At 50.0% G+C, this 27,171-nt stretch overlaps 3 protein-coding genes across 5 annotated transcripts in view; 2 read left to right on the plus strand and 1 right to left on the minus strand.

The window, feature by feature from the left end:
• The window catches only part of LOC123277916 (src substrate cortactin-like), a 46,248-nt gene extending 25,294 nt beyond the window's left edge, over positions 1-20,954 (plus strand). The window contains 2 exon segments of the mRNA XM_070487872.1: positions 3,315-3,736; positions 4,421-20,954. Coding sequence (XP_070343973.1) covers positions 3,315-3,466 — 152 coding nt within the window. The 3' untranslated portion in view covers positions 3,467-3,736; positions 4,421-20,954.
• LOC123282354 (liprin-alpha-1-like) overlaps positions 3,598-27,171 on the plus strand; it is an 85,026-nt gene continuing 61,452 nt past the window's right edge. For all 3 annotated transcript variants that reach the window (XM_070487869.1, XM_070487870.1, XM_070487871.1), the window contains exon 1: positions 3,598-3,736. In XM_070487869.1, coding sequence (XP_070343970.1) covers positions 3,683-3,736 — 54 coding nt within the window. In that variant the 5' untranslated portion in view covers positions 3,598-3,682. The remainder of the gene's footprint in view (positions 3,737-27,171) is intronic.
• Positions 20,031-27,068, minus strand: LOC139040787 (uncharacterized). The gene is made up of 2 exons (XM_070487873.1): positions 23,339-27,068; positions 20,031-20,866 (listed from the first exon to the last, which is right to left on the minus strand). The coding sequence occupies exons 1-2, from the start codon at positions 23,409-23,411 to the stop codon at positions 20,031-20,033; spliced, it is 909 nt and encodes a 302-aa protein (XP_070343974.1). The 5' UTR covers positions 23,412-27,068.

Raw genomic sequence — 27,171 nt, forward strand, 5'->3', positions numbered from 1 at the left:
GGTGGTGCCTTTTTTCGTCTGGCTCCTTTTGACACTTTGTTCTTGCCTTAGGCACACTCAGAAGGACTGCTGAAAACCAATGTGTGGTTTTCTTTGTTGAGTCAATGGCTTGATTCCTTCATCAATTTCAGACAAGTTTTGACCATTGTCTGTAGATATTTCTTACTCCCTGTTGTGTCTTTCCTCACTTTGGGAGTCCCCATTTATATGGACATTAGACCTTTTACCGTGTCCTACATGTCTTTTGGGCTCCTTCTGTATTTTCCAGACTTTTTTCTTGTGACTTCTATCTGGCTATTTTTTACTGACCAGTCTTCTGGTTCACTGATCCTCTCTTCAGTTGTGTTCAACCTGAGCTTAAACCCATAGATTGGGTTCTTAATTTCACTTACCCTATTTTTCAGTTCTAGAATCCGTTTCGATTCTTTGGTGAAAATTTTCATTTTGTCAAGTCTATTTTTTGACCAGTTGAAGTTTGCATCTGATAACTACACTGTATGGGTCACCTCAGGGTCTGTTTCTATTTCTGTTTTCCTTTTTTCTCTTGGTCCTGTTTGTTGTTATTTTTCTCAGTGAACCTTGGGCGTTATGGATGAAAACCTGTGGAGACTCTAGGTAATGCTGTCTTCCCTCAGAGCTTCCTCTAACACGTACCCAGAGGACAGACCCTCTCAGTTCAGCCAGCTTCTGAGCGACTCTAGGCTGGATTCGGTCTTTGTAAGCCTCAGTCCTTATAAGCTGCCTTCATCTGCCCTCTCACCCAGGGTGTAGCCTCCTGGGTCTCCATCTGAAAGCCTGAAGTGTTTCCCGGGGCCCCTCCTCCTTGGCAGGTCCTGAAGCCCAATTTTTGTCACCTGAAGACAATGAGGTTCCTGAAGGCTCAGCCTCTCAGGCAGTTTTTGCACAGTGCTGGGCTCATTTTCTCTGCCTCCCTTTTCTCAGAGATCTTGGCGCCTTAAGTCCTGTCTGATTTGTCAGGCCTGTATTTGAATTTCTGTCTTCCCAGCCCCATGGAACTCTCCAGAGCTCTGTTAGCCAGTACTTTCTGCTTGGCTTTCTGCTGTTTTCTTCCCAGCTTATTGGTGCATTTCCCCAAATCCCTGAGGGACACCTGATCGTCTGATGCCCTGAGGGAGAGAGTGGCTCTCGGAATGTTAGACTGGCCTCAGTGGGCTGCCCTTTTGTTTGGAATCTTTGCCCCTCCAGTTGGCTGCCTCAGTATCTCCTTGATGCCTTCAAACAGTCTTAAAAGTGTATCCAGCTTTTCTAGTTGTTGGTGAGTGGATCTCCTGCAGGCTGTTCGTGTATGTAGCTGGACGTGGGCAAACAAATCGGTGTTCCCTCTCCATCTGAAGCAAGATGTCAGAGTCCTAGTAAGTATAGTGATCGTTATTGTTATGAGAGAAACCTAAACCCACTAGTCCTTGCTTAGTACCCCCTGTTCTTTTTCTACTCAGCATCCCGTTTGCCCTGGCCCAGCCACTTACACAGGGAAAGACGGAGCAGGTGGCCCACCCCACCAGGACACACAGGCAGCACCTCCGCTCCTGGCTCCTCTCTCAGCTGCTGCGCGGACGCTCCATCCTGGCACTGCTCCCTCCTCTTCCCCTTGCCCTGAGCCAGCCCAGGGCAGGCTCTGTGATGACAGGCTGGCAGTGGCAGTGGCAGAGGAGAAGGCTTAAGAGTTGGAAGGGGTTAAGTGACATTCTGTGAATTGATCACATGTGAGTCTTCACTTTGAGTGTTTAAGCAAATTACTGCTTTTAAGCTTCCCTCCAGTTTCATTTTAAAGTTGAAAATGCAGATTTTGTTCTTGAAATCTAGTGCAGTGATTTTACAGTGTTTTTGAAAGCAACAAATGAGATTTTAATAAGACGTCTCACTCAGAGAGCTCCAGTATGTAAGACTGAGAAAAGAGAATCTATTTGGGTTGAATTGTGGGTGGGACCCCAGTTGTGGGTCCCCCAGAGTCCACCAATGCCTGAGACGGGGCGTGTCTGTAGGACTCAGAACGCCCTCGGGAGTAAGGTCTTAAAGCCACGACCTCGTGACGCCTGAGTCGACCTGTGTCGGGTGTGTTGGTTGTCAGAGCACAGGTCGAGGCTCAACTGGTAGCGGTATGAGGTGTGCTGGGGGCTGGAAAGGAAGAAGGTGCAGGTGCAGCCCGGTCGGCAGGAGGAGAAAGGACGAAAGATGATGCGGGGGACAGCTCGGGTGGTTGGGGTGACCGAGGAAGGTGCAGACACTGGGCAGTGTCTGGGGTGTTCTGGTTGTCACAGCTAGGGGCAGGGGTGCTCCTACACATTCTGCAGTGCGGCCCCCACAACGAGGAGTTACTACTATTCAGGAAGCAGGTGCCAAGTGGAGAGGCTCTGGTGGAGGAACCCAGGCTTCTCCCGGGGACTGCTCTAATCTCCAGTGGGGTGCGGCGCGCCCCTGTCATTTCATCCTGAGTGCTCTTAGCAAGGCTTCATCAAGCCCTTGCTGGGCTTAAGCTGGTGAGTAAATGAGGGAGAATTGACCTCGTAGTCCGCATGAGGTGAGACTAGCTCAGTGACTGCTGACTGAGGGTCCATTCTAGACGTCCCCTTCAGTTTAGATAGTGCCCCTCTGGCGGCCGTTACTGACTGCTGCTCTTGTAGGAGGAGGTGGCAGACCCCCCAGAAGATCAGGCTTATTTCTGTTGTGTTTGGTTTATGAAACAGTTAAATATAGCCCTTCAAAGTAGTATTGGATTATTTGCATCTTCTCTCTTTTCTACACACTCAACTTGCCATCTCTTTGAAAGCAGCCCTGCCTTCTTTTCTTTTTTGAGGAAAATTAGCCCTGAGCTAACTACTGCCAGTCCTCCTGTTTTTGCTGAGGAAGACTGGCCCTGAGCTAACATCCATGCCCATCTTCCTCTACTTTATATGTGGGATGCCTGCCACAGCATGGCATGCCAAGCGGTGCCATGTCCGCACCCGGGTTCCGAACTGGCGAAACCTGGGCCGCAGAGAAGCGGAACGTGCAAACCTAAGTGCTGTGCCACGGGGCTGGCCCCGCCTTCTTTTTTTCTTTTTGTGAATCCTCTTCTTTTTGCTGAGGAAGACTGGCCCTGAGCTAACATCCGTGCCCGTAATTCCTCTACTTTATGTGTGGGATGCCTGCCGCAGCCTGGCCTGACAAGTGGTGTGCAGGTCCGCCCCCGGGGTCCGAACCAGCAAACCCCACGCCGCCCAAGTGAAGAGTGTGAACTTAACCACTGTGCCACCGGGCCGGCCCCCAGCTCTGCCTTCTTGTCTTCCTGTTTCTGTCCCTTTAATCGTCTGCAGGAGCCAGCGCCACCCCCAGCCCCTCTGTGACTATATCTGGTTCCGGGTTCCAGGTTCCGTGCTCCTGGGAGACAGTGGTGGAGGCACACAGGATCGCAGTCCTCAGAGAGCTGACAGAGCGGATCCTTTCTCACAATCAGTACAGGTTGTGAGCGCACCCTGACAGGAGGAAGTAGTTAAGAGGAAAGACACGACCCGGTGTGTGGGCAGGCCGCCTGCGTGCACACCGTGGTCCAGCAAAGGCCTTTCGGAGGGCTCACGTTTGAGCCAAGATCTGAAGCTGAGCAGAGCCAGCCTGAGCGCTTTCCCGGTGCTGGGCCTGCTGGGGCCAAGGCCAGGGGCAAGGAACAACTTGGCCGCGTCAAGCCATGAAGCTGTTGCGGAGGTTCCTGGACCGGAGGCGGAGGGAAAAGACGAACAAGGTGAGGGGGACCAGGGAGTTGGGAGTCAGGTGGAGCCTTCCCCAGCAGAGCTGGGATTTTTGTTTTGTTTTTAAGGACTTCTGAGGGCCCGAGGGTATTGTGGCTTCTCAGGGAGGGGTTGAGGTGATTTGGGTGAGTTTTTATGACGCTGGTGCTGTGTGGAGAATGGGTTGAGCTGGAGGCAAGAACGGATGGGGAGTAGGAACCGTTGGTCCAAGAAGGCACTCCTGATGCCTGGGTTGAGCTGTGAAGTTAGTGCTTTGGGCCAGCATTAAAGTCCCCTTCACATCGCCCACCCCACAGAGCGCAGAGCAGTGTGCATGTGTATGATGTTGCAGAGATAGAGAATGTTTCAGTGGCGGGTGTGTAACGGCTGTGTGTGTACGCCTGTCACGTGCACAGCACTGTGTTCAGATACTTCCCGAGTGCCTGTTACGGGGCTGGCACTGTTCTAGGTGCCGAAGAGTCAGGATGTAGTAAGGGGCGCATAACCCAGGTATGTTTCAGTTGTGCAAGGAGAGCTAGAGGACGAAAGGGCTGTGTGGGTTCAGCTGGAGCACGTGAAATGTGTGGACGGTGCGGTGGCTGCAGCCGTGGCTGTTTTGTCCTGGGTGTCTGTGCAGGCGGACTTGGGGAGGCCGTGATCCCTGTACTTTCAGCCACGCCCTCTGCTCTGTCTTGCAGAGACCTGCCTCAGCGCCACGCTCTCTACCTCCGTTTGGGCGGTCTTTGGGTTCCTTCAGTTCAACATCAGCCACAACCATCCTTTCCCCTCATCTGTCCCTCCTCCTGTGAACAGTGCGGTTTCCTCCCGGCCAGGGGCTCAGAAACCAGGGAGCCCGCTTCGCCTCTTCCTCAGCCTGCAGTCTGCAGGTCCTGAGGCGTGTACCTGCCCTGTCGGAGCCCGCCTCTGAGGTCCACTGGCAAGAGCTGGACCGTTTTTTCCGTCAGGGTGATTCGAGGAGCGGTTGGCTCCCGGGGCCTCTCCCGCCCCGGCCCCCTGTGGTCTGGCACCCACCGCGCTAAGCTGTGGGCAGTTCCTCAGATGCAGATGTGTTGTTTTCTGGAAACTTCTTTGTAAATATGCTGTTCTCAGAGAAGGCGGTCTTTTTTACTCTCCCTGTGTTCTGCTTGCTAATTCTTCGTGCTAACGACTGCTAAGTAATTTGATAACTAACTCTTTTGGAGAACCAGTTTCGCCCTGTGAATAAAGATCTTCAAAAGTGCTGGTATTCTGCCCGAGCAGTTTTACTTCTGCTCCGGAAATGGTTGCTTTCTGGAGGGGACTTTCGGCATAAGGATGTTCACCATAACAACTTAGAGTGTTTACATCCTTTATTCCTGAGCAAGTTAGTAGAGTAATAGATGCCAGCATCTATTTATTTTTAGATACCATTTAAAGCATAAATAATGTGTAATTCCCACTCCATGGGTTTAACATCTCTCGCTTTTGCCTCCCAGCCTCACCTCCTTCCCCCTGGTTTTGGCATCACCTCGGGAGGGACATGATTTCCGGTGGGCCCGTTCTTGTGGTTGGAGGTGGGGCAGCGGGCCCTGGCTGTGACTGCAGACCACGCTGGACTCTCCCGGAGCTTCCTCGGGCGTCTGCGGAGGGCCACAGACAGGGAGCCCATTCCCAGCGACCTTCCTGGTCAGCTGGGGCCTTCTAGTAGTCGTAGTGCCCACTGGTGTTCCTGCCCAAATCGGGTCCTGTATTGGAAGTTGCGAAGTGGTGATTTTTCTGACTCAATCCTCCTTCATTTATTAGCTGCTGCTCTTCAGTAAGGAGCGTCCCTTTCTGTTCTCTTTCTCTCTCTCAGTTGCTGTGGCCCCTTGCATTTGTATTTATTCAGTGTATCACAGTCAGTTATCATCATTATTCCTTTGGATACTCAGATTGTCCCCTCAGCTGGGCTCCTGTGTCCTTTAGCCAGGGCCCTATTAGTCTTTGAATGCTCCGTTGTTTCCTGACACAGAATTTGTCGCAGACCCACTTTGTGTTTCTCCTGCCTCAGATCTGCAGTCGTTCCTCTGAGGAGCCCTGGTTCCTTTTGATGGGGAACGGCTGTTTAGAAATCAGTATCTGGGGGCTCGGTGTGCTCACTGTCACAGAGGTTCACATCTAGGTTCTTTTCGGGACAGAGCTGGACAAAAATCTTGACAAAAAGAAAAACCTGGATTTCATATTGGTATTTCCTTTACAAATTAAACCTAGTTTTTTCCCCTTAATTTCTTTCTTTCTTTTTTTCTTTTTTCTTTTTTCTGCTTGATCTCCCCCAAACCCCCGATACATAGTTGTCTATCTTAGTTGCAGGTCCTTCTAGTTGTGGCACGTGGGACGCCGCCTCAGCGTGGCCTGACGAGCAGTGCCATGTCTGCTCCCAGGATCCAAACCCGCGAAACCCTGGGCCCCCGAAGCGGAGTGCATGAACTTAACCACTCGACCCCGGGGCCGGCCCTTGTTTTATATTTCTTGTCTTACACTAACAATTTTCATTTCTAATGATATTAGCCTTAATTTTTTTATCCTATGATACACATAAAATAGTTTAAACCTTTGAATATCATATTGTTATAATCATCCTGTTGAGTGAAGTTTTAGAGCTTCTTTGTAGTTCTTTTGGATCTTAGAATAAACCTATCTTAAGAATACATAGCTAGAATAATGGGTTTTAAAGCAATGTGAAGTAACATAACCACACAACATTTGATAAACAGTTGTAGTGCCCGTTGGTGTTCCTGCCCAAATCGGGCCTTCTATTGGAAGTTGCAAAGTTCATTTGTTTCTGCTTCTTCTTAAGTTTAGGGTTTACATTGTTCTTCTGGAGTTAATTTTTCTTCAAATACATAAAGCTTTTACGTGATTCAAAAACGAGAACTATAGAAAAAGGCATAGTCGGAAGTCTTGCTCCTCCCGTCCCTGTCCCACTCACGCCTTCTAGGTGGGGGACCACGGTCCGGTTTGCCTGAGGGTAGGCCTGGGTTTTGCCTCTTATCCTCAGGCAATTAGCAGTCGTGCCCCTTTCACTCTCAGAAATGAAGCATAGGGAAAGCCTTGTCGGCGCTTGCTAATGCTCATGAGAGAGCGGACAAAATGTTTCCACTTTGTAGCTTTTTCCCTGTGGCTGGAAGGAAGCTCTTGGCCGAGTTCTGCTGACTTGGATTGCGGTTCGCTTGGCAGGGAAGGTCCGCCCAGGGAGTTCTTTCTGGCTTCCAGAGGCTCATTCTTATTCTGAGGAGGAAATTTCCTTTTTCTCTGAAAATAAATGTGGGAGCTTGAAGCATATCTTGCATTTCCAAGTTTTTCTGCTTTGCAAATGGGTAATTATCCCTCCTGCCTATGTATTTTTAAACCTTTGCCAGTAGTAATATGGAAATTGATTTCATGTAGCGCCATGCTGAAGAAGACTAATCAATATCTCTGAGCCATTAACATCTCTGGAAATCCCGGGGTGCTGCTAGGACACACTCTTGCTCCCGCCTTAAAAATAGTTCATGGGGAAAACGTGAGTGACAGGTGAGGTTGCGATAGCCTGCGCGCCCTGCAATAGAAACGGCTGTGGCAGGGCAAGGGTATTTTGAAGAGTCTTGAGTATTAATTCTAGGATAGTCTGATGTGTTATTTTCATGCAAATGAAAATATGAAAGACTTCATTTTTGACTGAGTGTGAAATGCAGTTGATGCACAGAGTTAAAGAAGTCCTGTATAGAATTTTACTTGGCTGTTTTGTGGCTCAGCTCCTGTAGCTCCGGCAGAGATACACACGGAAGGGAGACCGTCAGCAAGCTGGCGTCTCCTTCTTCGTGCTGTTTGAAGGCGCTTTACTCAACGTGCTGAGTGCCTGTCCCTCCTCCGGTGGACAGACTGACTGCAGAGGACAGTGGCAGCAGGTGTGTGGGTGTGTGCCGCCCTGTCTCCTGTGCTGCCGTCCGTCTCTGTAGGTAGACCCCCTGTCTCCCTCGGTCCCAGTGGGCAAGGCTCGGAGGAAGCAGCCTGGTGGGCAGTCGGCGGACTCGCGCCCCATCCTCGCCGAGTTCCCTGCGTCAGTTACCTCGTCTCTGAGCCTTCGGAGTTCTCATCCGTCAGTTAGGGACGGTAACTGTCGGTTTTGCTTCAGCAAATATTGATTGTCTGCCGTGTGTTAGGCACTGTCTGTCCAAGGGCTGGGTAGACAGATGTTTGGGGGATTAAATGAGATAATAGCCAGCATTTATTGCTTCTAAGCCTCTTTCTGTGAGTTATCTCCCTGAGTCTCATAACAGTACTGTAGAGCATTCTTTCTACTATAAATAGTGCTAGAAGGCAGGGGACTGTTCCGCAGCCCGTCTGACAGTGAAGGAATTGAGGCACGGAGAGGTTTGGGAGCCCCTTCAGAGGCCGGTAGCGAATGAGTGTGGAGATTGGTTATGGTGAAGAGTGCTTCCCTCTGACTCCCACAGTTAACCGTGACCAATAGGGAAAAAAGGAGAATGATGAAGAAAAAGTGCAAACGGTATGCAAATGTGTGGTGGACGGAGTGACAGTCTCTCTCTCCACCCCGTATGTCCACAGTGTGGGGTATTTTATCTGAAAGGCAGTGGTGTTTTTACTGTGCGTTCATAGTTTTCGTAGAGAAAGATGGGTGAAGTTCTACATTGTGAGAATACAAGTAATGAGTAAAATAAACTTGCTGAGTCAGGGGGCTTAGCAACAAGCTGCCTGGTGATCCGAGCAGAGAAATAAATTGTTCTAAGGCCTTTGGTTCCCTGCATCGATGGGAGGGTGGGAGAAGAGCTCTGGAGGCCCCCCCGGGTGTGTTGCGGTCCAGTGCTGCCCCCCTGCCGCATCCTCACCAGGCGTGCCTCGGTCCAGTGCTGCCCCCCGGCGCATCCTCACCAGGCGTGCCTTGGTCCAGTGCTGCCCCCCGCCACATCCTCACCAGGCGTGCCTCGGTCCAGTGCTGCCCCCCGGCGCATCCTCACCAGGCTTGCCTCAGTCCACTGCTGCCCCCCTGCCGCATCCTTGCCCGGCGGGGCCCGCGATTAAAGGATGCCTCTGCACACTGCTCGCTTCTTGTCTCAAGTCTGAGATTGGCAGACCTGGGGCCGTCCTGCGCTGCCCCAAATGCAGGAGAGGCCGGGAGAGTAAGTGCCTGGGGCTCTCAGCTCCTCTGGCCCGGTGCTGTTCCCAGGCCTGGGGAGGGGCTCAGAGGCCAGGCTGCCAAAACAGGTGACAAATTGTGACAGCGTGCCTGAAATCACTGCAGCTGTGCCTCTGCAGCTGGAGAAGGCAGTTTAGTGTTACTTACATGGCAGCTGGAACGCTCCTCCTGGCTGGGATTATCGGGGCCAACTGCCACCTCCCCCTCCCCTGCCCTGACTTCCCCGAGAAGGGAAGAGAACACATGTTAAATAAACTCGGGGATTAGGGATTTGGAGTTATATATACCGCCCCCCCCCCCCCCCGTTTGTTACTTTTATTCTCCTTCCTGATGATCTTGACTCCATTTCTGTGAGAAAGTTTCACAAACTGGACAGCGTGTCTTTTTGATGTGTGTATGGTGGGTGCCTGACAGTCACCAGAGTGGGAGAAAGGCCCATGCAGGAAAAAGTAGTAGGTGGTTAGAATAAAGGGTTTAAGTTGGAGAGAATGTGCATTCCGAGGTTGTTTTCTTGTGCAAACCATAGAAATAGTTGTTCCTAAAGAAGTTTGACGATGAATTAAGAGATTGTGTGGAAGCAGATTCCTGATTATAGGTTCTGCGTAGTTTGTACAAACCCTTAACGTCGAGTTCATTCCCCTTCATGTTCCCCAACTGTGTCCAAAGGGCTGGGCGCTGCGGGAAGGGAGCCGTTTCCAGCAGACCTGAAAGCGTTAATACAGTAGCCGCTCTTTCCGCGGCTTCCAGGCTGCGAGCCCGTGCCCCCGCCTGGCCTGGAAACCCACAAGCGGTGGAGGGCAGGGCGTCGTTGCCCACCGTGTCTGGGACTCGGGATGCGGGTTTCTCTGTGCTTTGAAACGCTGCCGGTGTTGCTTCAGTTGTAAATTCGTCTGAAGAGCCTCTGGTGGGAAGTTTTATAGTAATGCCGTGTAAAGAGATAGTGACACACGTAGTGCTAATTTACAGTAACTTTAAGCATTGCCAGTAATTTAATTTCCAGGGAGCTCCTGAACCGCCTGTGCTCGGGTCTCCGTGGTTCTGTTTGCTGCGCTCGCTGGCGGGCATTAGGTTCGTTCCAGTTGGAAAACCTCTGCGGGAAGGACGGAGGGAAAGGAAGCACTTGCTATCCACACATTCTTGGGTAATTATTTTCATTTGAACGAAAGTTTTGTGCTAATGACTAGGAAATACGTTAAATCCTAGCCCTCTGCTCCCTCTGCTCTAGTCGTCATCTTGGAGATTCCTTCGTCTCTGTGGGGTCACCCGTCCCCTTTTTGAAGATGATCGCCACGTTTCTGTCTGGAGCTCCACATCTGGGATGCTCCTGCATGCCCAGCCCCGAGTTTTGCCGTATCCCTTAGACGGCCCGTAGACGTCCTGCTGTGTCTCAGTCCAGGGTCCTGCTCCGCCTTCCTCCTTGGTCAGCCTCGAGTCTCCCCGCCTCCCTCCCCACTTCACGCACCTCCTCTGCCCTTCCTCGCTCATCCTGCAGGGCCAGTCCGCAGCTCTGTCCGTGTTTTCTGCTCTCACGTCGTTTCTGTTTTCCTTTGTGCTCTGGTGCCCTAGCTTGGGCCGTTCGTGGGGCCTTGGTGTCTACATGAGGTGGCTTTGCTTGTGCTTTCTTCCTTTCCAGGCCACCTAGCTCCCAGAGTAACCCAGACCTCTGCCATGAGAAGGTTTTGGCAGGGCCTATCCATGGCAGCAGGTGTTTGGCAGTTTGGCATTCATGGCTCCATGTTCTGGCTTTATTCACCTTTCCCACATCTTTCCCTCTGTAAATGCCCCTTCACTCTGCCCAACCAGTCTGCTCACTCTGCTCCCCTTCCCTGACGCCTCATCCTGCGCGATTCCCTGCTCGGGTACTGCCTCTCCCTCTCCTCGCTTTCATCAGACCCCACCTGCCTCTCCAGGCCGAGGTCACCCCTGTGAGGTCTGCTCGGACCAACTCCGATTCCTACTGGGATTCAGAGTCGCTCCCATCTCTAGGAGACGACAGATTTGGTGCTTGGGGCTGGTTTTACTGTGATTCCTTTTATCTTTTCTCCAGTTTTTCAAAATGCCACCAGCTTTAAGAAAAACGCAGATGAAAGAGTAGGATCAAGGTCATTCTTGAGGGGGCAAAAGAAATCACAAAAAGATCTCCTGTGGGGCGTGTGGCCAGCCTCTTTCTCCCCATGGGATGATGGCGGTGGGCTTGCTGGGTGAGCGTGGAACAGTCTGCTTTTTCACTGACTGCTGAGTGGCTTCCTCTTCTTTCCCACCCTCCCCTCCTCCTCTACCTCCCCCTCCACACCCGTGTCAAATCTTGGATCCTCTGCTTACTAACTTTCTGATCTTGGCCAAGATATTTCACTTCTGAGACCGTTTTGTCGTCTGTAAAGTAGAGATACTATTTATTTCCCAATATTATAGGCGGATTTAGTGAGAAGTAAAATAAAGCATCCACAGCTGTACGCTGCACAAGGTGGGCCTTCATTAGATCCGAGGTGTCTGTCTGCAGAGCCCGTAACCCTGACTCCGGTGACTGGGAGGGCGTACGGCCTGCAGGGGCTTGGTTTGGGTGCTCACCGTGGGATCTCCCCCTGAAGATGACATCGTCTTGAGCTCTGAGTCCCGAGCTGCTTATCAGCCGAGTGACCTTTGTAGGTCACTAACCTGCCCGGGCCTGTCTTCCAGTCTGTGCAGTGAGCTAATTATGTATGCCTTCCTGTCGTATGTGACATCTACTTTTATGTGAGAAATATTGCAAAATATTTTGAAAACCAGTCAAGCATTAAGCACGTATAAAGTTATTACAATGAATATTTGTGTCTTAGGAGTACTTAGCATCGTGCCTCCCAACTTTTTTGTTCAGTAAATTGTCCAAATTAATAGGGCTGCTCCTTCTCCAGCTGGTATTGCTGTCTCCTGAGCTTGCTGGAGCCTTGAGAGGAAATCCCTAATAAAGTAGCTTCCGTTCCAGTTTTGTACTTAGACCTTTGGTTCTTTCTGAGACGCCCTTCTTGTTAAGTTAGAGGGTAGGTAAAACTGGTTATAATATAAGGCTCGTGTGAGACTGGTTTGCAAGACGTGAATACACGGAGCCATGACAGTTTAAGAAGGTTACAACGCGGTAATATTCACAGTCAGACGTAGTCGTTGCTGGTTCAGATCCACGGGGACCTGTTGTTTGAACACTACATTCTTTGCCTGGGCTGGGGATTTTGCAACAGTGAGGGGAGCAGTTCTTTCCCTCGAGCAGACTCGTGTGAGTGTGGTCCCGCACGGAAGGGACAGGTGCTGTCTTTCTCAGGGGCCGGCGGAGCCTGTACAGAGCGGCAGGGTTGAGTTCCGGCTGTGACGTCGTGTTGGGCATGAGGGAGGCGCGGGGCTGGGGCGGCAGTGGGAAGGAGGAGCTGCCACGGGCGCGCGAGCACGAGCAGAGGGCGCAGTTGTGGGCCGGCTGGGCGGGCCTGCTCCGTGTCGGGTGGTTGGCTGCGGAGGGGTGTGGTGTGCCAGGCACGCCGGGTGGGAGGAGAAGGGTCGACAGAGGAACAGAAAGGCACCGAGGGTGTGAGCTCATGGCAGGGTGGTCCCCGAGGGCTGGAGTCAGTTCTCCGAGAGCGCTCTGGTGGGGCAGCGTGATGGGGGCCCTGCAGGTGCCGAGAGGCCGCCTTTGTTGACGCTGCACCCTTACCTGAGATCCGCCAGCCAGCTGTGTGTGCTCCGGGGGCCGTTGTCACTCCTGCTGTGGACACTGCAGGAGAGGGGGTCGACAGCGTCTTCGGGCTCACCTGTCCTCACTACTGTCAGCCGAGGCTGCGTGGCCTTGCACGCCGCAGCTCCTGTGTTTCTTTGACTTGTTAGCAGGCGGTGAGGAGCTGCTGTCAGTGTAGCCTCAGGTAGCCGTAGGTGCTCCTTCTAAACTTGTGTTTCTGCTGACCCGGCGTGATGGAGCCGCGGGAGGAATCCCGCATGGAGCACTTTCAGGCACGGCTGATGTCGAGACCCCTGCCTCAGCCCGAGATGCCCTTCTGTCCCGTGTGTCCAAAACGCTCGTCAGAGACGGAAAGGAGAGCAGGCTGCTCGCTTGTCCTCGGTGTCCTGTGCGCTCAGCTGGAGCTTCCAGGCGTGGTCTCCCCGTATGTGTTGCAGTGCTGGCCCAGCTTCTCCGTGCTCGTTTCCTGCCTGCCTTGGGAATTGCGGGTGGCTCTAGGGCAGTGAGGTGCAGTGTGCGGGGACCCAGTTGCCGTCAGAGTGGGGCTGTTGAATAGTACCTGCGGGGGTCTTGTTTGACATTTCTGTTCCCGTCAGTAGTGGAGTTTCAAAGTGTGACAGAGCAGGTCCTGTCTTAGATCCCTTTCTGTGCCGTTGTGCTCGGTGGTACCTATGAAGGCCTAGGGGGTGGTGTCCAAACGCTCTTCCACATCTCGACGTCCTCATGTAATAAAGGTCATGAAATAACTTCACAGAGTGCTTCATCACACGCAAAAGAGTGGATTGTGGCTTTCTTTGCAGAATTGAAGTGCTAGTGTGAACTACTGACAAGCCTGAAAAATGCTAAAATTGTAACTGAATCGGGGAAACCATGCTCACACCCTAGGACTTTTCAGGAGAATTGCTAACCTGTAAACTCTAAAGCTGTTCCTGAGAGGGGCTGGGGAGACCAGTATGACGTCATTTTACTCGAGGAGCGGGGACGTTAATCAGGTTACTGTACTCCCCTCTCAGGTTCAGGATGCCTGGAACACTGGCACCCTCCATCATTTCCATGCCTTTATTGGCTCCGTGTTTTGGTGGAGCCATCATTGCTGGGAGGGATACCACCACATGCTAAGGCGGGACCACCGGTGGTTCTGGAACGTGGCGGAGTGTGAGTGACGGAGCAGTGACTCGCAGGTGGAGCGTCCTAACGGAGGGACTCCCTCGTGGTAGATGGTGTCAGATGAGTCCCCAAGGGCTCACTAAAAGATGAGCTGCTGTTGTCAAGCAAGGAAGACTAGGAAACATAGTTTAAGGGTCTCGCGGAGATGTTTTAAAGCCTGGTGATGTAAGTGCAGAGTAAGCATGTCCGATGTGGTAACTTAGCGTGCAGCTGGCACGAACACTTTTGTCTGCCTGTTTATTGTAGTAAATTTGTGGGGCTGAGTCGGAGTCAGAGTCGGCTGGTGCTCTACTTTCCTGGAAGGGTGTGTTAACGTGGCCAAGCTTTCGGGCAGCGTCTTCGTAGGGAAATGGGGGGCTGGCCCCTTGAAGTCGCCTTGTGTTTAGGCACACAGACTATGTATGTGATGTTTACATAAGCTTCATAACTGGGGTGTCAAGCTGAATAATCACAGGTTTCTGATTATTTCTACTGTTATGTAATAGCGTAATATTTTAATCTGTCCTTTATTGCCATGGGAGGTTAAAAAAGGCAAAGATTTGGGGCCAGCCCCCTGGTGTAGTGGTTAAGTTCGGTGCACTGCACTTCAGTGGCCTGGGTTTCGGGTTTGGATCCTGGGCACAGACCTACTCCACTCGTCAGCCCTGCTGTGCCAGCAACCCACATGCCAAGTAGAGGAAAATTGGCAACAGATGTTAGCTCAGGGGCAGTCTTCCTGGCCAAAAAAAAAGGGCAAAGATTCTACATAGAGAAATTGCAGTGAAATAAAACATTATTTTTGCAAATAATGTTTTATCTTCTAAAAAGTAGTAAGACAGTCCTCACTTTGCATGGGACTATAAAAATGACCATGCAGCTGGCCCGCTACAAAGCAATCTTAATCATTGATGGAGATGATTATGTTTGTGATTGTTACGTTGTTTTCAAGACATTGCAAACTCTCTTAAATTATAAATGTATGAGGAAATGACAAAAACAGTAAAACTAATCTTTATTTAGTACACTGCAATTTATAACATTAAAAACGTTGAGAATTAAATTCCATAGGTCTTTGAGCCAGCAGGTCCATTTCTGGGTTTGTACCTTAGAGCAATCCAGTACCTCCTTTTTATACATAATTTTAAAAAATCAGTACAATATCCTAATTATAAAATAAAGTAAATTTAAAAAGTTAGTTTATGGTGAAACATTTCATTCTGTAAATGTTTGGGCATGACTGCACCGAAGACGCAAGTCAGATGTTTGTACCTTGTGCTGATGAATGAGTTTAAGAGAAGATGATCAGTAGCCATTCCATAGAAAAATATAGAAATGTGAAAGAAGAGGTGGCCACTCCATAAAAGTGTGTTAGGATAAGTAAACACAGACCAATCTCAATTGTATTTGATCCGAGAAAAATGAATAACCGTGACTGAAATAAGGACAGCGTGCCGTTCGTATCACAGATTGTCAAGTAGAGACCTGGGCAAGTACAACAGTCTCGCATACGAGCTGAGCCTTCTTTGCAGGTGAAATGTCAGAATAGTTCCCTTGGTCATGAGAGGGCCAGGGGAGTGACGGAGGGTCACGAAGAACATATTGCCTCTGGAACTCTCACCAAATGCCCAGGCATGCGTTCAGTCTCTGTCATATGAGAAGATTTTGGAGACCCCTATTTGATGGGCGACAGGGAATGGAAGATGGATCCAAAGAAGAAAGTGGGCCCTAAAGTGTAATAACACACCAGGGTGGCAGAGCTACAGGAAGCAGGTGTTTCATAAGCTGCTGGCCCAGGAGGAATAATTTAGCAGTAGCTATTAAAATTGCAACTGACCTTTGACTCAGAAATTCTAAGGTTTTATCCTGCAGATGCACTTGGCACACGTGCAGAATGATACATGTACAAGGTTCTTTGTTGCCATGCTGTTTGTCAGAGCTAAAGATCGGAAGCACAGTCGTAAGTGTCCATCGGTAGGAGAAGAATAAATACGTTACGGCTTTTGTGTCAGTGCGGCTGTGAGAGGAGGAGGACGCTGCGAGCGGGCCGGCCCTCCTCAGGCTGTGTCCCTGCTGGAGAGGCACTAGAGGGAATGCGTGTCTCACTGGATTCTCTGCGCGTCAAACCTCGGGATAAACGGGGAGCATCTGCCTTCAGCTGCCTGCCGAGTTGAAGAGCCACCAGGGCTGGAAGGGAGGCCTCCATGGATACCTTTATTACCATTTGTAAAAAACAAAGTTTTAAAAGTTGGTGTGAAAAAAAGCTCTGTCCTGAGCATCCTTCCGTTGCTGCTGCTATCCCTGTTTTGTAAAAGTTTGTGATGGCCAAAACATCTCCGTGGAAATGTGGATTTTACGCTGCTCCTAATGATGGCTTTAGGCTGTGAAGGTCAGGCAGGCAGTTTCTGGTCTCATACTTTAAAGACAGTTTCCTTATGATTCAGTAGTTTTTTGGCACGTGCATAGATCTATGAAATGAAGTATTCGAAAATGAAAACTATTTTATACTCCAGTAAGCACGAGCAGCGCCAAAAATCACATACTTGCTTTACTGGAAAGTTTGAAACATGGTGTGAATATAAACTGGACATTAATATGCTTCATATTGTGTTTTCATTTTATTATTATCTAGTGTTGTTAATTTATCTGAAACTCTTTAAGGTAGTCGTCTTTTGTAAAAAAGTAATGATTAAAAACAAAACCTACCTAGAAGATTCCAGAAGGCACTCATTCCTATTTGAATTAAGGATTTCTGCCCTTGATTTTTTATTTCATTGGTTTGATTCTCCCCTGCCGCTCAGGCTCAGTTTGAAAAATTTAATCAGAATGTTTTTGCCTGTGAGTATTTCGCTGTTATTATGCACTGAAATGTTATGCTTCTGAAATATACTTTCACACTAATATACGTGTGCATTCATATTTCACATTGTCTTGACTAATTGTGAGACATTATTTGTGTTTAAATACAACATGCTTGTAACAACCGAAAACATTTTGGTTTACTATTTAGCAGAAAGGTAAAAATACGTGAAGCAAAACTTATACTCACTGCCCATGAGTAAATCCCCATTTTTGCTTAAAAGCAGATGCCTTCCAAAGAAGAAAGGAGTGATGGCTAACATAGCTAGAAATTTAAATTGGAAATGAGGAACAAAAATGGAACAATTCGGGGCTGGCCCCGTGGCCGAGTGGTTAAGTCTGTGCGCTCTGCTGCAGGTGGCCCAGTGTTTCGTCAGTTCGAATCCTGGGCACGGACATGGCACTGCTCATCAAACCACTCTGAGGCAGCGTCCCACGTGCTACAACTAGAAGGACCCACAACGAAGAATATACAACTATGTACTGGGGGGCTTTGGGGAGAAAAAGGAAAAAATAAAATCTTTAAAAAAAAAAAAAGGAATAATTCACTCATTTCCATTGTAAAGAAATGTGTCTACCCCTGTGTACACCCGAGAGAAAACATAGCATAAATCCACATAAAAACTTGTGCAGGAATGTTCATAGCAGCATTATTCGTGATCGCTAGGAAGTGGAAGCAACCCACATGTTCATCAGCGAATGAAGGGATAAACAAAACGTGGTCCATCCGTGCGGTCGAATATTATTCAGCCATAAAAGTGAACAAGGCCCTGACACACGCTACGATGTGGATGAACCTTAAATATGTGCTGCTGACTGAAAGACACCAGACACGAAAGGACAGATATTGTGTGATTTCATTTATACGAAACGTCCAGAACAGGCGAGTCCGTAGACTCAGCGGATTTGTGGCTGCCAGGGGCTGGGGGGGAGGTAATGGGGAGTGACTGCTAATGGATCAGCTTTTGGGGCGTGACCAAAATGTTCTGGAATTACTGGTGATGGTAACACAACATTGTGAATATGCTGAAAATCACTGAATTGTACTCTTGAAAATGGTTAAGATGGTGAATTTTATGTTAGTGACTTTTGTCATAGTAAAAAATTTCAAAAAGAAAAGAAAAGCAGTGTGGTCCCATTTTTTATGAATTTGAGTGATGTGGATTGAAAATAGTGTTATAAAATAGTCACATCAGGGGCCGGCCCACGGCCGAGTGGTTAAGTTCCCGCGTTCTGCTGCGGCGGCCCGAGGCTTCACTGGTTCGGATCCTGGGCATGGACATGGCACCACTTGTCAGGCCACACCGAGGCAGTGTCCCACATGCCACAACTAGAAGGACCCACAACTAGGAGATACAACTATGTACTGGGGGATTTGGGGAGAAAAAGCAGAAAGAAAAAAGGGAAGAAGAAGATTGGCAGCAGTCGTTAGCTCAGGTGCCAGTCTTGGGGGGAAAAGAAATTCACATCAGTGTTTCAATTACTGTGAGGTAATGCAGTTCTCTCAAGAGTAAAAAAAGTTAAGATGTCAAAAATGATCAAATGTCAGAGTGGGCAGACCAAGTTGTGAGTTGTGTTTGTGTTATTGCCGCCTGGCAGTGCCCCTGCAGCCGGTGGACAGACCGCATCCTACAGAGATGCTCAGGTTTGGCTCTAAAGGATGCTCGTTTGGAATTAGACTCCCACACAATGCATCCTCCCTAGTTGCCAAGCCAACAGTTAGGAAAGAGGCACAGGATGGTTTTTTTCAATAAACTTTATTTTTTAGAGCCATTTTGGGCTTACAGCAAAATTGAGGGGGAGATACAGAGGTTTCCCCGTATACCTCCTGCCCCCCACTCCCCCAGCCTCCCCTACTGTCCACACCCCCCACCAGCGTGGCACATTGGTTACAGTCCTTGAACCTACGTTGATGCATCGTCACCACCCAGAGTCCACGGTTGACGTCTGGGTTCGCTCTTGGTGCTGGACCTGCTGTGGGCTGAACACATGTGTAAGGACCTGTGTCCACCATTATAGGTCATCCGGAGTAGTTTCACTGCCCTGAAATCCCGTGCTCCCCCTGTGCATCCTTCCCTTCCCCCAGCCCTGGCCATCACTGATCTTTCCAGCATCTCCATAGTTTTCCCTTTTCCAGAATGTCATATAGTTGGAATCATACAGTATGTGATTCTTTCACCAAGATTAGCTTCTTTCGCCAAGGAATGTGCATTTAAGATTCCTCCGTATCTTTTCACGGCTTAATAGCTCCTTCTTATTAGTGCTGAAGAGTACTCCATTGTCTGGATGGACCACAGTTCATCCACTCACCCACTGAGGGACTTCTTGGTTGCTTCCAGGTTTTGGCAATTATGGGTAAATCTGTAAACATCTGGCACAGTGTATTTTTGACCTGGTCCATACATACATTAAAAAAAAAAACACTAAGGTAGTTTTTTCCTCCTCCAAATGGAAGTCACGTTCGGTTTTTGGCAGAACAGGTTTGAGCTGCTGTTGGGAGCAGTGGCTGCTCAGCACTTAGCAGAGACGAGTTTTGAAAGACGAGAGCAGGCCCCGGGGCCGACAGCTGGCGAAGGGTCCAGCGCAGGGAGAGCGGAGGGCTGGGTGGCGCTCAGGTTTGCTGATCTTGGAGAGTGGTAGGTCAGTGAGTGGCAGGGAGAGGGGGCGGACAGCGAGAACCTGGGCAGGCATGAGCACGGGGACGCGGGGCGGAGTGCAGACCGCCTCTGAAGTGTGGTGGCGAAGGTAATGGGAGGTGACAGGGCGGGCTGGAAAGCCAGCCAGTGGTCCCTGTTGGAAGAAGGTGAGTGTACGTGTGATCGTTTTCCCCATCATGGGTGGGAATGCTTCTGTTAAGAGCTGAGCTAACGTTTGAAGGTACTTAAGTGACATCCGTTTTAGCAATATTGCAAAAATCAGCCCGTCAGAACCCTGTTAGCCACCTGCTCCTGGTGGAAACGCCCGGAGATGCTGTGGAAGGAGCTCAGCGGGGCCAGGTGGCGGCCATCGCCTGTGTTTGAGGGCTGACAGTGAGGCCTTTCAGCAGAGTGGCTCATTTCCAGCGTCCTCATTTGATGTCACACTTGTGGCCGTGGTAGAACGTAGATATTGCTCCCCGTATTTTTAGATGAGTGGTCAAGATGGAGAACTAAGTGACCAGTCCAAGGTCATAAAGGTCAGTTGTTTCCCAGCATGGCTACTGAATTCCCCTGGGAAGCCTTTAAAAATACATATTCCAGGTTCCACCCCAGAAATGTTGATTCAGTAGGCTGAGGCCTAGGAGTCTGTATTTTCATCAGCTGCACAGGTGGTTTTTAGGCAGCTGGTCTGGACAGCACGGTTCCCTGTGCCGCCTGCAAACCTCTGAGGTGGACGGGTGTTTTGTTCTGCAGCACACGGCCCTTAGGCCGTGAACTGAGCAGGGCGAGTGGTGGCCAGGGGAAGACCGGCCGATTCACAGACCTGAGGCAGAGGGCACAGCCGAGGCACAGACGTGTTCTAGGAACTGTAGATGAGTTGGGACTGACGTGCCGAGTAGGAGACACAGAGTGATGAGGGAGGAGGCTGGAGAGAGAGGCAGGGTCAGAGCTCCAGGAGCGGACTTCTGGAACCACCCCTCCAGACCAAGGAGACCTGGTGTCCTAGGCAGAGCGGAGGCAGCGAGGACCCTCCAGAAGATCCAGGTAGGAGGCAGAATTAGTACCCAGCAGCTGGTTAATGTGGGGGGAGAGGAAGTGGGTGGTGTGACGTCCGGGAGTCTGGCTTGGACAACTGCATGGGTGGGTCCTCTGCTGAGTTGAGTGAGGGCCTGGGAGGAGTTGGGGGCTGGGTCAGGGAGGAGGGTGATGAACTCCGTTTGGGGAAGGTGGTTTAAGCGTCCAAGTAGAGATGTCTGACGGGCAGTTGGACAGTTGCCGGGGTGGGGGCTTAAAGCCTTGGACACAGGACACAGGTGTGGAGAGTGAACAGGGCACCCAGGAACCTTTTGTTCAGCAGTTACGAGATGAGCAGGGAAAAGGACGAGGGGAAGAGAAGGGGAAAGTGGGATCGCATGCTCCCTGACGGTGGTTGGCGAGGTCAGCGAGCACGAAGCCTGCCTGGGGTTAGCACAGGCGAGGGGATTGCTGTGTCTGAGCCAGAGCGCTTTCAGGGCAGCAGCGGGGCCTGAGGCCAGGTTGCAGAGAGCAAGAACAGGATTCAGGATTGGGGTGTGGTGGCTGAGGGGGCAGGTGTTTCTGAACAAGTTCTGTGTCCACGTGGACAGTCCATATTCTGGTCGCGTCTTGTGCTCTAGCATGGTTTTGGGAGACAAAAAGAGAAGGGAGGATTGGTCTTTTTTTTTTTTTTTTTAAATACAAGGCAAGTACATAGTTAAAAATTTTAAAAGGAATATAAATTAAAAACGAAGTCTCGCTTCAGCCCCCTTTCCCAGTCCCGGTGGGTAACCTGCATTAGCTGTTTGCTGGGTGTCCGTCTCTGTGTTATCTTAAAGACGTAAAAAATACGCATGGTGTGTGTTTGCTGTGAACCAAGTTGAGATGACGCTGAAATACTGTGCTGTACTGTCTTTTTCGGTTCGGATTATACAGTCTCTGCTATGAATCCCTAAATGTTGAGCAGCAGCATAAATTGTGTCAGTATCCGTTTCTTAAAGAGAAACCGACAAGAGAAAAGAAATTAGATGTTTTGGGACTTTGTAACTGCTTATGCATTTTACTCTGTTGCTTGCAAATGACGTTCAGTGACTGAAAATCCCGTGCTGTTGCCTTAAAAGTGGCTTTCCACAAGTCCAGTGAGCTGATGGTCAGCTTTTCCAAGGGCGTAAAGTTTGCTGTCTTCTGAGTGTCCCTCTCCTCCCATCGTTAGATGCGACATCAACAGACAGTTAGACATAGTCTGTTAACAGGAATAGATAGTTGTAATAACCTTTCTAAGCACACTTTTAATCAAGATGCTGGAGTTTTGAAACATATGATTTGCTGACTCGTAAATAAACTTCCAATTTCCCTTATTTCACAATTTGACATGCTTTAAAACCTAAGGCTGAAGCGGGTAGCTTCTGCTGACACAAGATAATCTGTCAGTTCTGCAAGTCAGTTTTTCAGGGGTTCGTTTGGTGTGCTAACAATTAGACCCTGTTTCTATTTGTTTATTACTCTCCCCGTCCCCACACCAAGAGGACGGGTACTGTTTGCCTCCACTGAAGCTTCGCTCCTGTTTCAGCAGGTTAGCGAAAATAATGAAGAGTAGCTAAAAAATAAAACGAAACTACTGATGGAGATGATAGAGAGTGAAAGATGCTGAAGCGCAGCATGGGATGGCCGAGTGAAGAATTTGGGGGAGGGCGGGGGGGGGCAGGGGTCAGGACTCACGTGGGGCTGGGGGAGTGGGAAGGGCCGCTGCTTCCAGCCCAGAGTCCTGCAGTTGCTGGGAGCTACTGGAATGACTGGGAAGAAAGAATGTTCTTTGCTTTCGGAGCTAAATGTTGCATCTGATCCATAGGACGTAACTTAAAATTGGTCTCATGGCGGATTTTGATAAATAATGTCTGGTTTGCATAATCTGGAGCTATTATCCAGATCTGAACCTTTTGTCCAGAAATGCTAAATGTCAGCATTTTTGAGCGTTATGTGAAACCAAGTTCTTGAGCTGGTGTTAATGGCTGTTACCTTCCCTGTTCTCAATCCTAGAAAGTGTCAAACGGAAATGCAAATCTGTATTGCTCAGACTTATACTTTAAATGAAAATATCCCAGTGATTATTGGATCTGTTCAGTTTCAGAGATACTTTAATTATAGTAAATAGAATGACACTTTAGACTAGTAGTATATGTGGCTTACAGTATTTTTTAGAGAAACATTTTTTTTCTAAAGAGGAAAAAGGTAGATGCTGACAATTAGATTCCTGTGATGGTAATAGGGGAGATCATTTACTGCACATGTTTGGGGTTTGTTCAGCCTGTGCTAGTTTTTTCTGCAATAATGATACACAGTGCACATATGAACGTGCTTCTGGAATCTTAAACTTTGGAATTTCCTGTCTAATGTTTATCTAAACTCCTAAGTTTAAATTTGCTTTGATGCTTTTTCAGTTGTCGAATTCTTTTGAGCCAAGGGAAAAGGTTTTCCTTTAAGGAGTAAAAATAATTGTCAAGTTCTGTAAATGTGTTTTCTCCCATGGCCAAAGCAGTCTGTCACAGATTTCTTTTGAGATATAACCCAGCGATAGGAATGAAGCATATTCTCTTTACAGGTGAACGAAGACAGTCTGGGCTGTTAGGAAGAACTTACGGGAACTGCATGAAAGAGACAGAGGCTTGCCCGGGGAGGGGGGCGGGAGGAGGTCACGGGAAAGCGAGGTGACAGGCATCCAGCATAGGGGCTCGATGGGAGCGCAAGTGGGCTCCGGGGCGGAGCTCTCTCTTTCCAGGCGGTGTGAGTCCGTGTAGGAACCAGCTCCTCGTCCCGGTGCGCAGGGGAGCTTCGACGCACCCCCTGAAGCGTCCAGTGTCCACCTTGTTGTGCTTCGACTAGGCGTTTCATTTAAAGGTGGCGAAATTTGTCCATGACAGCTAGTAAGACTTAAAAATAAAACGCTGATACTCAACCCTCCTGGGACTGCAGGTCCCCTGCCACTGGTCATGGTCCCTCGCCCTTCTCCCCTCTCCCTTCTTCCTCACCCCCCTGAAATCCCATGGTCCGTTATCATCACAGCCTTGCACGCCCTGCCCCTCCCTCGCCTCTTTCGCTTCACTGTACTCACCGGCAGAAGCCTGCACCCAGTAAGTGCGTTCTCCGTCCGCTGTCGTGACCAGTGACCGGAAGTGGACCCGCATGCCGCCACAGTCACGTGACTGTCAAACAGCGACTCTTCTCTTCTAGGTGGCTGTTTTCTTCCTTCCCCTTTCCCCTCCCCAGCGCTCCTCACCCACCCTTAAACTTAACGCCAAGTCCTCTGTTTCCTCAGTGAAATTGGAAGAAATCAGAAGAGGTCTTGCGTAAACTCTCACCACATGTCTACCTATTTACCTGGATCTGTGCCCGTGTATTCGGCTGCCCTTCCTCTTACTGTGGGCGAACTGTGTGCACCCAGGAAAGGCCACCCGTGCACTTGGCCGCTTGGCCCGATCTGCTCGCGATTACTCAGGGGAGTTACTCTGTCGGTCCCACCGCTCCCCTGGCTTCCTGCCAGTCAGCACGCACACTGTCTCGTCCTCCAGAAGGTCTTTCTAAACCCATGTCTGCTGCAGCCCCTGCCCTGTTTCTCTTCCCCCTCTACCGCCCAGTTCCTCAAAGGAGTTTTCACTTCTCCTCCTGCTCTCTAGTGACCTCAGCCCAGTCAGGCTTTCGGCCCTGCCGCTGCGCCAGAACTGCTGTTCTCACGGTCACCGCTGACCTGCCTTTCAGCAGATCCACCTATCAGTGATCGGTCAGCCAGCATCAGAGATAGGGCTGATTCCTGCTGGGAGCGCTGGATTCCGGCATGTCCTCCTGCCCTCTGCCCGCTCCCAGTCTGCTTTGTTGATGCCCCTCATCTCCCAGCCGTCCAATGTTAGGTTGTCACAGGGCTGGAACCTCATCTCTTCTTGTCTGCGCTCAGTGCCTTGTCCATTTGCGTGGAATGCAATTGCTATCCCGTCTTGGCCAACGTTCCCGAGAACTCCAGACAGGGAATTGCAGCTCTGCACTGGGTATCCCAGTCCGCGTGAGTGTCTGATGCTGTCTCAAATGGAGCAGTCCACACTGGACTTCCGCCCCTCTCTTCAGAACGTGCTCTTCCCATGCTCGTTCCCTTCTCGGAACGTAGTGACTCCGTCCCTCCCTTGCTCCTGCCGGAATCCTTGGCATGGTCTTGGGCCTTTCTTCCTCTCAGATCTGTTGGGTCTGTCAGCACATCCTGTTGGCTCTCCTCCAGGGCATCTTCGGAGCCCACGGACTTCTCTTACAGTGCGCTCGCTCACCTCGTCTTGCCTGCGTCATTGCAATACCTGCCTAGTCCCTCCACTTCTGGCCTCACCCTCTTACCACCTCTTCTGAACACAGCATCTCCCTTGAGGGAGTGTGTGTCAGGCTTCAAGACACATTGAATGACTTCTTTTAGTGTTCCCGGAGTTTCTTTCTGTTTGCAGGTCTGCGGTGGAATACTGAAGTACAGAGTCGTCCGTGTTCTTTAGCCAGTCTTGTGCTCTCAGGAGCAGCCTTTTCTCCAAGGGCACTGTGTGTGTGTAAATTGTGATAAAATATACAGACCATATGGAGTAAAGCGATTCGTTTCAGCAGGGGAAAGGATGACTTGAGTAACTATTGGTGTTGAAACTGTTGTCTATCCATTTGAACTAAAATAAAGTTAAACCTTAATTTTGTACAATGAAAACGTATATACCTACCATTTTAACCAGTTTATTGAGTAGCTGGATGATTTCAGTGAAGCCTGTGTCTGTGGCCCCCGGCTGTGCTCCTGGGGGGGGGGGGGAGGTGTGGCTCTGGACAGGCCCCCAGTCACCCTGGGCGGTAGTGGCAGTGGTAGGGGCCCTCTTCCCCTCTGTCCCTGACCCACCCAGCTGTTAACTCCACTAATTGCCAGCCAATTGCTCTAGTTCCAGCAGTGCCCTGGGGCATAAATTCCCCTACACAGGAACCCAGTCAAATCCTGCCTCCTTTCTAGGAGTTGTCTCCAGGTCAGAGTTTGGTATTTGCCCTGACCCCAGAGGGTTCCTCCCAGCTCCCCGAAGCTCCAGTTCCCTCCTGCACACCAGCGGGGTACTGTCTGGGCTGTGTCTGGGGAAAGCCGGTCATCTCCTCCCAGCTGCCTGTCACCTGACCCCCACTGTTCTTGAGAGCGCCCTTAGGCTTAAACTTCACCCGTGGAGTCAGCTCCTTTTGGACGAGATTAGGAGCTCTCTTACTGCCTCCCCCCCGCCCCCCCCCCACCGGAAAATCTCTGAACTAGGGCTCTGGAGCCTGGTGCGGACAATGGCAGGCTCCTCTGAGTGACACCTGTGCTCTAGGAGCTGAGCACTGGCAGGGGTGGGCAGCAGCCTGGGGTCTCTGCAGCCTTGGAACCACTGCCTCAGAGAGCGAGGGCGGGGATGATCAGGGCCAGGATTCTCAGCACGCGCCACCCAAGGTGTGGCGTGAGCCTCTATTCCTTGAGTGGAAGTTGGGCAGAACCTGGGAGCCCGCACATCTCCACCATGCTTCCCTCTGCGCCAGGTAGCTGGGGGCCCAGGTGGGAAATGCTGCTGTCCTGCCCCTCCCAGGAAGTCCTTCCGATGGGGGCCAGGGGAGATGGGGGCGAGGGGACAGGAAGCCTGTGTTCTTGGCTGCAGCCTCTAGATTGGAGTCTCTACCTCCTGGAGCTGGGGTGGGGGAGGGAGCAGTCTTGGTGCAGAGGCCGCAGACTCGTCCCTTTCCACGGAATCTTCATAGATTTTCTTGAATAGATGTTTCTTCATTTGTTATTTGCCCTTAGGACCAGGTCAGAGGCTTTGAATAGCTGTTTTTTGGGTTTTGGGGGAAGATTAGCCCTAAGCTAACTACTGCCAGTCCTCCTCTGCTGAAGCCGAACGTGTGAACTTAACTGCTGTGCCACCGGGCCGGCCCCACGAATAGTTGTTTTTATCTATTAATCTCACGAGTTTCACTGGGGAGCAGGTCAGCAGAGCTCCTCATGCTGTCAGGCTGGAAGTTGATCACCCACAGTCATAGATTCTTGAAGAAGAAATTAGATAAAATGGGCGTTAGCTGACTATAACCACAAAAATGTTCACGTGTCCTTCAAGATCTCTGTAAACTGTCTCCATGCCCATCCCCTTCTATTTGTTACCCTTGAAATAACAGCATTCGAGAAAAAAATAAATGTTTTCACTTTACTCTTTTCCATTGTTGAATGTAACAATGTGGCTTGGTTCCTTTCATCCCCCAGGGGTAAGTATTTCAGTTCTGCATCATGGCTCAAATAGGCTTTTGTGGGCTAGCCTTATAAAGTCAAATTCTAATTGACCACAGATGGTAATGCTGACTTTGAGTTGCAAATGATTAATTTAGGAATGAGCTTTACGCCACCTGTTTGTCAATTGATTTTCTAGAATTACCTCAATCAGCCTCTTTTCGTATTTTGAATGGCAGCTCCATTATTTGTTAGGTGAACCTCTATCCGTTCCTTTGTCCAGTAAAGAGAAAACTCTTAAAATGTTGAGAAACGTTGGCAGTTGGCAGATAATTTTAATTATTTCAGAGGAGTTTTGCTCCATTGAAAAACTGACAGGAGAATGTGAATCCTTTCCTTTCTCCCCAGCTTAATGACATCGTGTTTGTGTGAGGGTGCTCAGTGTTGCAGTTAGAAGTGACCCACGGTTGACAAGGGGAGCACCTGGCACCTCTCCTCTCAGTGATGTCGTCAAGGAACTTTTTCCACTTAGCTAACGAAATGTCTTCTTTTTTTTTTGCTTTCTGCTTTATCTCCCCAAATCCCCCCCGACCCCGTACATAGTTGTATATCTTTGTTGCAGGTCCTTGTAGTGGTGGCACGTGGGACGCCGCCTCAGCATGGCCTGATGAGCGGTACCATGTCCGCGCCCAGGATCCGAACCAGTG

The sequence above is a fragment of the Equus asinus genome, chromosome 17 (assembly GCF_041296235.1).
Source record: "Equus asinus isolate D_3611 breed Donkey chromosome 17, EquAss-T2T_v2, whole genome shotgun sequence".
NCBI classification, from domain to species: Eukaryota; Metazoa; Chordata; class Mammalia; order Perissodactyla; family Equidae; genus Equus; species Equus asinus.